At 38.9% G+C, this 12500-nt stretch overlaps 1 protein-coding gene across 3 annotated transcripts in view; it reads right to left on the bottom strand.

Moving 5' to 3' along the window:
• pot1 (protection of telomeres 1 homolog) overlaps positions 1–12500 on the bottom strand; it is a 22603-nt gene that overhangs the window by 957 nt on the left and 9146 nt on the right. For all 3 annotated transcript variants that reach the window (XM_081712054.1, XM_081712055.1, XM_081712056.1), the window contains exons 9-18: positions 12349–12500; positions 11698–11853; positions 2189–2358; positions 1884–1975; positions 1599–1628; positions 1190–1346; positions 766–956; positions 532–667; positions 253–335; positions 46–140 (exon numbers count right to left, since the gene is read on the bottom strand). The exon at positions 12349–12500 is cut by the window's right edge and continues 142 nt beyond it. In XM_081712054.1, the coding sequence (XP_081568180.1) occupies positions 46–140; positions 253–335; positions 532–667; positions 766–956; positions 1190–1346; positions 1599–1628; positions 1884–1975; positions 2189–2358; positions 11698–11853; positions 12349–12500 (1262 nt within the window). The remainder of the gene's footprint in view (positions 1–45; positions 141–252; positions 336–531; positions 668–765; positions 957–1189; positions 1347–1598; positions 1629–1883; positions 1976–2188; positions 2359–11697; positions 11854–12348) is intronic.

Below are 12500 nucleotides of genomic sequence, written 5' to 3'. Positions count from 1 at the left end.
TTATTACTCATTTATTTTTCAAATTAATACAATAAATTCACTCACAGCATCCTCCCAAAGCAGGGCATCCAGAGTGCTGGTCCCATCCTGGAGCTCAAACTGTATTAGCAGAGTGTACTGCATGAGCTGCACACCAAGAGCTGTGGATAGAAGGCAGCAGCATCACGAAAAGGTTTTTCAATCACAGAACAATTGATCCTTGTCATATCATGGACAGGTATCCAATGGTACTGTTAATAAGAAACATTCTACCTTTGGCCACATCATGCTCATCCCACATTTCTCCTCCAGAAACCACAGGCTCCACGAAAGTGGACCGAGAGCATCGTTTGCACCTGAAACACAATATGAAGGCATTACTGTTGCAAAAAGAAGAAAACTGCAAACTTGGCTATATTAAATATCTGTTCTATGACATGAAAGATAACTACAAATATTTAAAAAAATTAAACAGCCTAATAGCTTCAATATTGAGAACACTGAGTGAGAGTACCAAAATTAATCAATGCCACTAAACGTTTTCATTCTGACCCGTAATATCTCTTGTCTCCACAGAAGAGGAATGGAGCAGAGAAATCAAGCAGTTTCATTCTCCTGTTCTCTGACTGCACTGGGACAATGTTCTTATGCATGCCTGATATCACACACATCTCATCCAGGGTTAGACCTACAGAAAGGGGGAGGGGAAGGTGTCTCTGTATAATTGCTTCAGTCTAATCCCTCAAAAATCAGAAAGCACTGCTCTCATTGCACTGTATGGCTTACTCTCGAGAAAGAGCAGCTGAGAGTGAGTGTTGTCCAGCACCATGTCAGAGGCCACATGCATGGTGATGACTCTGCCTGCCCCGGGGGCATCCATTGACGAGGTGACCGCCCAGTGTTCACTGCAGGGCAGGCTGTTTCTCAGAGCCTCCTGGAACACCTGAGCTATGGTCCCATCATCAGGGACCTCTTCTCTGTGGCAGAATCACAATATGCACTTTACCATTTTCTGGTGGGTCACAATGCAGAAAGTCTTAAGTCTTAACCTCTTATTAAGTGTAGACAATGCATTTGAAAACATATTACATATTAAACTAAACGAAAATGAACTGTTGTGATGTTACAAAATGGAAATTCCATTTGTTCCCAGAACATGTCAATCTCATCATACCATGTGTAAGTTATGGCAGTGAAGTGATACACTCACATTGATTTGCATTGCGGGCAGAAAAGTTTGAGGCACTGGTATAGTTTCCGTGGCTTGTAGGACCGCACTTGGGCACGAACGTGACAAACCACAGGTGGAGTGGATCGCTTCACATGGGCAAGGGATACCTGCTGCAGTGTGTGCCTGCATGTCTGAACTGAACACATGCAATTTCACACAAATGCGAGGCATCATCTCACTACTTTTCCAGTAAAAATTCATAATTTGCACCTAAATTCTGTAACATAGACTTTCAGGAAAAACAAGCAAAAAAAAAAAAGCAAAACAAAAACAACAAAGAATAGGCATAATGGAAAAGCTGCACTCAAGTGATATAACCTAAAAGCATGCGACATCAGTTGAAGACAAAGCCATTTAACAAACTAAAACACTAATATCTGATGTTCACCTGTATAAAATTCCTCAGTGATCGCTGCACCTGAAATCGTAAAAATTCTGCTTTTGAGTTTCATGCATGCTTATCAAGACCTAATCAAGATCTATTTAAATATGTACACCAGGTATGCAATACAAAACTATAAAATAACTTACTAGGACCTACATTTCTAAGATCAGCTGTGTAGGGGCAACATCATAGATAGATTACATAAATAGAAAGTTACGTAAGTGGAAAAGTTAAACAAAAATAAATTTTTTGGTCTAACAGGTTCAAACACGGTGGGGAGGCACTTACCCACAGACTCAGGTGGAGTATACCAAACCTCTAGCAGTGTGTCATCATTCACCTCTTTCTCAACTGCTCTATCTGCATGGCTCTCCAACAGTCTGCATAGTCAGTGTTGAGGAAAAAGACTTGATGTGATAAACTGGCAGGATGAAAAGAACAACACAAATGCTATGAAACAGAAACTATTCCTTAATATCATCATTAAAGGTATTATCCCTTAATACTCTCATTACACACTGTATGAACAAGGAATGTAGCTTGTTTAGAATAAAGATATAATCTCAAAGATGAGAAAGCAGAGCTTAGTTGACCTCTTAAGGGGCTGGAGATCAGGGCTGTGTGACGGGAGGACCCGCAAGCCGCGGCCAAATGATGTGCCGCCGTGCAGGTGGAAGCTGAGGCGGCTGGGCACATCAGGGGGCTGCTCAGAATCTCTCTGAGGAACAGCATGCAGGTTGTAAAGGCGCAGGAACGTGCCAGGCTGTTGACACACATGAACAGGTGCAGAGCACGTTTAGGAGGCTGCAGACTGTGCATTACAGTCTGTAATGATATTTAACTTATGTCCAGTGTATCTAAAAGGTCTGCAATTCTGCAAGGTTCAACAGCAAATCCAGCTACCTTCTCCAGCAGGGGGCAGTCTGGTATAAAACCAGAGTCTCACATTTGTATCTCACAGAAAGAGAACAATGGCAAGACATCTTTGTCAGTGATTGTTTTGAGCCATTAAGTGCAAAATACAGTGCATGATGTGCAACAAGATAATAATCTAATAAAAATATATCACCCAATGCAAAAATGCTTTAATTACTTGAGAAAATACATGAACTATCTAAAAAAAAACAACACAGGTTCATGGCCAGCAGGGGGTGGTGTTCTGCTGCACCCTTACACTGCAATCTAATCTTGAGAATGTAGCAAATACTCATTTGCCACGAATGTTCTAAAAGTGCACCCATAGCTGATGGAGTTGATAAAGGTACCCAAGTGGTTTGTGATAAGCTGCTGTACAGCAGTAGGGCCCTACTGGCTCTTCTCCATGTAAAATGAGATGTTCACTAAGCACAGAACGCAATGCTGGCACTTGTGTTGGGCTGGCACAGCAAAAAAAAAAAAAAAAAAAAAAAAAGCAAAGAATGCAGATGGTTTACTTTTCACACTGCTCTGCATTATGAAGGTGCTTTGGCAGCCCAGCAGTGGGGCAGAAATATTTCTACAGAGTTGAATATTTCTACATATTTGCTCCAAGTAATTTACTATGCAATTTATGCAGTCCATCAGTGACACTGCTGCTTAAGAAGAACATGATGACACTGCTGCTTAAGAAGAACATGATGAGTAGTAGAGGCTTTATAGAAACACGGCAGGCGTGTGGCTACCAAGCAGGATGCCTCCCCCACCTCTGATGATAAGGGCCATGATACAAGGGCGAGGGAGAGCCAGACACACCAGCCCTCTTCCTTTACTGTGAGTGACAAGGAGCAGTCAGAGGGACTAAGCTCTCGGGATTTCACATGTCAGTCTTCTTTCGGTGCATCTGGACTGGGAGAGTAGAAGGACTGGAACACCACTCCATGTCACAGCACTGCAGCTCATAAGCATTACTGTCTGCACCATCATTTATTAAAGCTGTTTTTTTTCTCAGCTAACAGCTTAGGGAGGAGAAATGGCAACAAAACAAGGCTGTAGTAAACTAATAAATTCACAACCTGGAATGGATGTGCTGCTCTCTAAAACACCACCACTACCCATCTTTAGCATTTAGTCTCCCCCACATCTCACTGTCTACACCCTTCTTAATAGATCTGGTTGCATGATTGGGCATTGACTTTTGTAGTTTTGGCTGGTAAACCTCAAGAGCCCAACTAAAAATGCCAAAAGACAGGGCTGCTCATTTCACTGCAGTTCATTTCAAGCCATAGGCAGGGCTGTAGCTTTTGGGAAAAACCTCAGTCTGACAGTAAAGAAGTGCACTCTGTTGCTACTTGGGAGATAAATGTGTATAAAAATTCTATAAAAATGACAGATCCATACAAATTTAACAGCCTAGCTGAAACTTGATGTCGTAATTCACGCCCCATCATTCTTTACCTGAACACATCTGTGCAGTTAGAAAAGTGATTATTGTGATTATTCAATGGAACATAGCCCTGTCATCATGTTTCGCCTTAAGGGAAAACATCACATACATAACGTGTACTGTAGATGGGTAAAAATGCAAAAAAACAAACAAAAAAAACCCCACCACAAAACTGTTAACTGTACACTACATATTGATCTGCACAATTCATGTCAGCCTGCTTTTACCTCTCATCAATGAACCATTTCCAACAAACAGCTTGCCATCGGTTTTATGGCCTTTTTAGGCCCATAAATAAACCTCACCAACCTCCCACATTATCAGCTCTTACTACTTCTGATCAACACCAGGCCTTCTTGGATTTTTACAAGTATAAAATTAGAAACATTTACTTACACATCTACCTTATATATACCAAGTAATAATTTATTTTTTGCCCATTCTCCCTGTAGTAAACGAACCAAGAACCAATTATCTCACTCTTTAAAAATCCTTGTTTAACTTGCTGGTCTCCTGATACTACATGTCTCTGCTGGTCAGTCTAAGACAAGAAAAACATTTCCAACCTTTTGTACACTTGCTGCTTGCATGCACATCTGGCATTTCTGCAAATCAGTGCAGCACATTGATTTCAGTCCACCGGCAGGTGTGAACTAACAAGTGTGAAAATCGCTACAGTGAAAGTCAAATAGAGCAGCTAGAATGAAGCAATGCTCCAACAAAGGCTGCATTACCCTGTGTAGAAAACTCCATTAACCAAAGATTTGTTGGTATATGCAGCAGGATAACAGGCATTGACTGGGTGCTCATCTATATGGAAAAATGAGCAGAACTGGAGAGCCATGTTATGTAAACAAGAAAAGATGCCCTTCACAAAGCCAAGCCAATTCCTATAACACACTTATTACTATAAAGCAAACACAAAATAAAAATAAAAAAGATTTCAGTTTGGTAAAGTAACTCAAAAGCAATAAGGCCAAAGTCAAGACCCTATCACGACAGCCTGAGATAACTTCCTTAGGTTTTAAAATTTCCACTGGAAATATGCACTGCATATGGTTTTGACCAGATGGGCGAATGTTTTAATTAGCAAAGCAAATATTATAAGAGACCAGATGAACAGAGACAAATGGACTTTGCACAAAATTAAATATATTAAGAAATAGTCTTCTATATACTTTTCTCCAACGCAAAAGGCCCATCTAGATACACAGATACAAATACTGCTAACTGATATTGCCATGTTCTTATCTATATATGACAAAACACTGACCATCAGCATGTTGAATTTCTTACATATAAAACAAATGCAGACAGGGACAGATCAAACTCATGTTCAGATGTTTTTCTATAAAAATGTAGATTGGGCTCACATAGGCCCTGAAATATAGGCTAAATGTCCACTGATACAAAACAGGAGCCAAAAATCCATCATGTCTCCATAAAATATCAGGCAGAGTTCAATATCAAACCAATATTAATATGCTTTTTTTCTAAGCAATTATCCATCAACAGCACAAAGATATGGGTTTTACTGCACATCCATCCATTATTGTGCAGCACTATATTAGAACAGACACCCCCCTCACTCCCCTGAGAGCAGAAGGAACAGGTCTTTGAGGTTGGCTAAGCTTCTATGAGATTCCCTGGCTGTGTAAATGTAAACTGAAAGTATGCAACTCTGCAGCTATCTTCGTCTCAGAAAGTTCTGTTATGTCAGCAAACATTTTCCAGACTACCCAAAAACTGCCTGACATCTAGCATTTCCTGAAATGCTCAAGTCTTATTGAATAAATGCAGGACAAACTGACAACTGTTTTAGAAATTCAAGCACTCGACCATTTGCATTTCCAAATTTAGCTGAAGTGTCAAAAAAAATGTTGTTATCTTCATACCCAAATGTACTATACTCACTCCATGTAAGTTCCACTGCTTGGTGAAATTTGAAGAAGGAAAAAATTAACAGGTGGAGCTTTTCAAATGTGCAAGTAGCAGTTCCAAAAATGTCATCAATGTATCAGAGAAATACTGTGGGTACAGATCCAGCATATTGTTGAAAAATGTTTCTCAATTCATCCAACAAAGAGCTTAGCAAAAGGGGGGTCCTATTTTAGTACACACACTTACTCTTATCTTAGGGTAGATAACCACTATATGAGCTATATGCTCATTTATTAAAGATGGCCAGTATACTTGATACACATATCATGGCTGTGGGCAGTGGTTGCTCAGTGGTTAAGGTACTTGACTTGTAATCAGAAGTTTGCCAGTTCAAGTCCCACCGCGTCCAAGTTGCCACTGTTGGGCCCATGAGCAAGGCCCTTAACCCGCAATTGCTAAAGTTGTGCTCAGTCATAATTGTAAGTTGCCTTGAACTCTTTTGTAATGTTCCTCAAACCACTCCTGAACAATTTTTGCAATGTGACACAGTGCGTTATCTTGCTAAAACAGGCCACTGCCATTAGAGAATACTGTTGCCATGAAGGGCTATACTTGGTCTGCAACAAAGTTTAGGTAGGTGGTTTTGTGTCAAAGTAACATCCACATGAATGCCAGGACCCAAGGTTTCACAGCAGAACATTGCCCAGAGCGTCATGCTGCCTCTGCTGACTTGCCTTCTTTCCATAGTGCATCCTGGCATCATCTCTTGCCCAGTTAAGTAATGTACACCAGACTATCCACTTTATAAAACAAAATGTGATTCATCAGAGCAGGCCACCCTCTTGCTCATTGCTCCATGGTCTAGTTCCAATGCTCACTTGCCCATTCAAAATGCTCTGGGCAGTGGACAGGTGTTTGCATGGGCTCTCTGGATAGTCCATATGCAGCCCACAAGCACTAAGTTGCAATGCACTTCTGAAACTTTTCTATCATAATCAGCATTAACATTTTTCAGCAACACCCCACAAGACCTGCCATTTTGAAGATGCTCTGACCATAGCCAACAAAATTTAGCACTTGCCAAAATCACTCAGATCCTTATGCGTGTCTATTTTTCCTGCTTCCAACACATCAAATTCAAGAACTGACAGTTCAGTTGCTGCATATCGCACCACAGTTGCCACTGTAACAAGATAATCAATATTATTCACTTCACCTGTCAGTGGTTTTAATTTTTTAGCTGAATAGCAGGGTACATTGTCACCATGTATCTAGTTAAGTAAACATCAGGAATCATCTTTGGTTAATATTGTTTGCATGCATGTTTTCTTCATTAAAAGCAACTGAAACATTCATACACACACACACCCCAAAAGTCAGCAGGCAGGTATCACCCCCCCCCCCCCCCCCCCTGCTGTCGGGAGATCACAGACAGAGAGCATTTGTGTGTTCAAACAGCACAGGTGCACCCTTTCTTTCCTTGTATGAATAATTGATGGTCAGACGTGAATCCAGGCAGGATGTCACATTGTTGCACACTAATTCTCACACTAAAAAGCTACACGTATATCTCCTGGTGTTCATACTCCATTAATAAGCCTCTTCTGCTGAATTCAGTTTCCCTTTAAAAAATTATTCAGAGTATAGAATGTGTTTAAAGAACAGAAAACCCAAGAGGCAATTAAAAATAGAATCTCAGCAACATACAATAATATACAGGTCTGTTATACTGAATGGAAACATTTTTTACTATCTTAGAAAGACTTATTTTATTGCAACAATCTAGAGAAAACTTACTCTAACTGTTACGTTCAAGTATGAAAAAATCTGTCTTGGGCATGCACAAAAGCTTTACTGTGAGTACCTCTTGTTGTCACAGCCATAGTGATGTGACCCTCTCCTCACCAGTGTAAAGCCATCTCTCCGAGTCCACTTAATCCTAATGCCCTGACTTATTCACCCTCCATTCTCCTCCCCAGTGCTAAAGTTTGTAAAGTAAACAATTTTACACAATATTTGCAATGAAAAGTACACAGATATTGATAATGGCAAGGAAATATTCTTATTCTTCTGTGATTCAAGTCAATCAATAGGCATTAAAACACATTATCTGAGCCTCTGAATATTTAATCTTATCAAATGCTGTTTTAATAAGAGCAGATCAGGTAAATGACAAACAGGAAATAAACCAAAATAAGTGTTCTATTCTATTTCTGATATGACGCAAAAAAAAAACAAGCAAATAAACAACCTTAAGAGTCAATTGAAACCATATCAAAAACAACTGAGGTATTCATGTTCACGTACAATACATGGTCAGTTTGAGCTTTCCTCGCAAATGTTTAATACAGCTGTGGAGGAACAGGACCAGAATCTACTACATAGACCTTGGATTCAACACAGCCTTCTAATAATCAGTGACCTATTCACACATAGCCTGTTTGCAGTGTGCCCTGCTGTGTTTGCTTCTTTCTTTCCTTGTGACACCACAGCTCAGATGGTACTCATTATATGGAAGTCAAGCCAAACAAAAAAGGGGTTGTTTGTGGAACAACAAAAGCGACTGGTCATGCACTTTATTGGGACAGAGTGTCAATAAACACATTTTCTTGGAATCATGGAAGTCTCACTGGAACCACTGTCCTTCAAAGGGTGTGCCAGCCATTTAGTCTTTGCACCTCAGCTCAGCTGAACATCTGAAGATATATGCCTAGTTGCATAAAACAGCTTAGGTTTTTCCCCATACATATAAAACTTAAGGGAGGATTTGCACTTAACCAAGGGAACTGCTTAAAGGCCCTCAAACATTACTTAACTTAAGGGAAAACAGTGAAGGATTTACTGCAGCTACTGAGGTTTTGCTGCATTGTTTCCATGACAGCATCCTCTCATTAACAGAAGAAACTGTCACTAGAGAATCACCACTTTAACGTGAGTGTAACTTTAACTCTTCAGGTCAGTTTTTGACTGAATAGTTTAAGTAGTCAGAACAGAAAATATTGAAAACTAGACTGAGGAATGAGAAATGTTCTCTTGGAAGAATACATCAAAAGAAAGGCCATTTTAAGGAGCAAATTTAACTGGCAATGAATGCAGGGGAAAAAAAATTGTGAGAGGAAATAACTGAAGATGAATACTAGAAATCTGGCAGTCAAATGGAAAATGCAAGCAGTTAAAAATGTTAGAACCTGTCTGTTTTGACAAAAAAGGAGCGGAATACATTCAGAAGAGAGTCCAGCAAAACTGAAGAAAAGCTTAAATGTTAGCTAGATAACATTAGACTAAAGTACCCAATGAAAGCAACGCAATATAAGCCAAAATGAAGTTACTGAAAGTATTTAGCAGAAAAAGCTACACAGTAAAGTACCTGTGTTTCATTTGGTTAACTAATGGTATGAATGTGCTGTACGAGCTGCTACATTGTAAGCAGAAGTAAAATTCCTACATTTGTAGCTAACCTAGACATGCTTGACAGGAGGGAGTCTACCACCATCTGAACTGAAGATTCAACCATTCTGGCTGGCATTCAGTGTGGACTTAGCCATATCGTAGGCTTTTAGAATTTAATCTTAAGGTGAGGTATTGCTACCTTTAAAGTATCCTATAGGTACTTTATGCAACACTTAATGTACTTAATGTAAACTTAACCTTAAGGTACTCCTGCAACACTTAAGGGACTACATAAGGGAAAATCAAAACAGAGAAAATGTAAGGGTGTATGAACATTTCTCTTAAGGTAAAACTTTAGGCATTTTTGTACAACACACTTAACCTTAAGAAATAAATACAGATAATCTCAAGAAAAAATTCTACTTAAGGTGTTTTATGCAACTGGGAGCTGGGTTAGTTCTGCTTCAAGGTATTGATAGCTTTTGGCTATAGAGAGACCCTTTAACAGGACTATGGCAAGCAGGAGATGGATTTTGTTGACAATTGTCTTGTGCTGACATAGTATACAGGTACATCATTCGCAAATGAATACTCGTTGGCCATCCTCTTAATGGCCAAAGTCAAAAACAAACACTTCTGCACTGAAACCTCAAATAAGGAACTAAAAGAATAGATAGCTGAAAAAAACATTAGGAAAAAGGGCAATACTGTTATGCCCATCACCTACAAAACATAATATTTTTGGTTTGCGACTTCCTATGCACTGAAATGTATACAGTCCCACATGTTAGGAACATAGATATTAAACACAGACTGAAAGGAATTACACAGACTGTAAGGAGATGACCTTAAAACTGTTCTGTATTATATCCAGTCCACAAAATCCCCATTTATAGATAGTATTAACAAACTGCGAGACAAATAAAAAGCAGTCACAACTAAACAAGTCCAGAGAAAATAGTAAACCACACAATGCAATTTTAGACCAAGTGCAAAAATACACTATAAAAGGTATGATTGTGTGGTCACATTTTCTATTGTAATACTTCCATAGGAGTTAGGGGAAGGATACACACATTCTAAGTGAGTTGTTTTTTTTCCACATGTCTCAAAACTGCTAACTGCTTCCAGTCAAAAATTCTAAAAACACCTCATACAAAACTATAACTTCTGAATCATTAGAATGAGAGAAAAAACAAAGAACAATGCAACAATACATATCTAAGCAAACCACCCACTGAACAGGAGGCATAAAAGCCAAGTTCTTACTGAAATATTAATACCAAGAGTAAAAACGGAAGTCTGTAAGTGTTCTTGGAATTTTTCTTCTTTACACATCTCTAGATTTTACATAAGAAAAAGCAAGGCAGAGCCGAAAGACCACAAAAAAGAGACGTATGATTTCATGTCACTAAGCATTAAAGGGAATTCTCACCTGTTGACAACACTGAGGACAAATGTACAGCAATGATGCAAAGGCATGGGTCTCACTGATGTCCATTCAAATATAAATGATTCTCTTACATGATTCTGGTTATACAAATCAATAAAACAACTGAATTCTTAGTAGCAAAAATGTGTCCTCATTAAAATATATGGAGAAATTATCAATAGTAAAAATGTAAGTGTTGATTTGTTGTCTGAGGTACAAGTAGCATATGGTCCACAGCAGTGAAGTAGTCAGAACAAATGCCTGTGCCTAAGAGAACAGGCAAGATCAACTAAAACAGATTCTAATTAACGACCTTAAAGCCCAACTGCAGTTTAGTGGATTAAAACAATAGTTTATAAAATGTTTCTTAGTCAATGTTGCCTTTATTAATGCTAGATGGTGCAATCTGGCAGTATTTGGACAGGGACACTTACTACTAGTTCTTTTGACAATTCCTGTTTGGGGTCGTCGCACTCACTACAAAAGTTGAAATGTACACCATCTAATTTAATTTGAGGGTACATCCACCCACACCAGGTGAACCAAATGCATTATAAATGTCACTAGAATTACACTATTGCCTGTTTAAAAACACCCCACCGAGGCTGAAGAGCATGTTTTCTGGAGCCTACAATAACTATCACACAGGACATTTCTTGTGTGCCTGATGGTTAAGTTACTGGCCAAAAAAGAAAAAAAAATATTATATAAAAATATGCATCATTACTGAATATACATATATATATTCAGTAAATACATATATTATATATATATATTCAGTAATGATACAGGAATTCTGAAGGACAAAGCTTAAATGAATTTAATGCATATATTCTATGTTTACCTGGACTTTCACATACAAGAAACTGCTGGGGCTGCAGATCATATAGACAGCTGAAAAAGCATCAACAGCTTTCAGTCTCTTACTTTTTCCTGTGTATTCACAATAATATTTAATTTTATAATATTGATGGCATATTATAAAACAGCATTAGGTTTACATAATGCATAATCATGGGAAATTATTTATTTCTCACCTTCAAAGTTTTTGCTACTTCCACATGGTTGTCATAGACTAGAATGTTGGCAGTCATGTCCTCTCTGTCTTTTGAGGTGGTGGACTGTCCCTCCCAGGTGTCAGTAGCCACAGCCACATCGAGTAAAGGGTACCCACACTTTGTCCCATCCCACACCTGAACCAACATAGAAAAGCCATTTGAACTGCTAGATGATTTTTAAGAGGCACTTTCGCAAAGCAGAGACATGTTTTTCACAGCTCCCAACAATTTTCAGGGATAGGGGGAGGTGCTGTGACATGCCATCTTATATTTTGTATTAGAAGGTTCAGCACTGTGCAGTTAGAAAGCTTTGAGTAAGTGGAAAATTAACTGTCTTGTGTTTCATTTTGAAAGGTCTGCATGATTATCAGATTGTACTATAACACCCATTGGTATGCTGAAGATATGATTTTCCTTGTTTAATGGAGTAATTAGACTTCTCCATTCTTTTATAAAGATCCTTATAACAAAAATATCCATTACTACTATTCTTTTTCAAAAACCTACTAAATATACTTATTTAAATATAAACTCAGTGGAGCTTGTCACTATAATGCATCGTTGGATATTAGAACAGAGCAAACACATATACAACAGACTCCGAATATTTGTGTTTGTGATGAGCCACACCTTCAGAAGCATGCATCTACTGTCTATGCAGGCCTTCGCCAGCAGCTGGCAGCTCAGATCAAAGTACATCCTAGGCTGTACTGAAGACAGAGGGACAGTAGGCTCACTGGTCAGCAGTGGCTGGCTGGCCGCCCACTGGCGCAGTGTCTCCA

Source organism: Electrophorus electricus, chromosome 4 (assembly GCF_041902795.1).
Source record: "Electrophorus electricus isolate QZ-2024a chromosome 4, ASM4190279v1, whole genome shotgun sequence".
NCBI classification, from domain to species: Eukaryota; Metazoa; Chordata; class Actinopteri; order Gymnotiformes; family Gymnotidae; genus Electrophorus; species Electrophorus electricus.
Note: the sequence above shows the minus strand (reverse complement) of the source record. Positions and strands in the feature narration are given on the sequence as shown.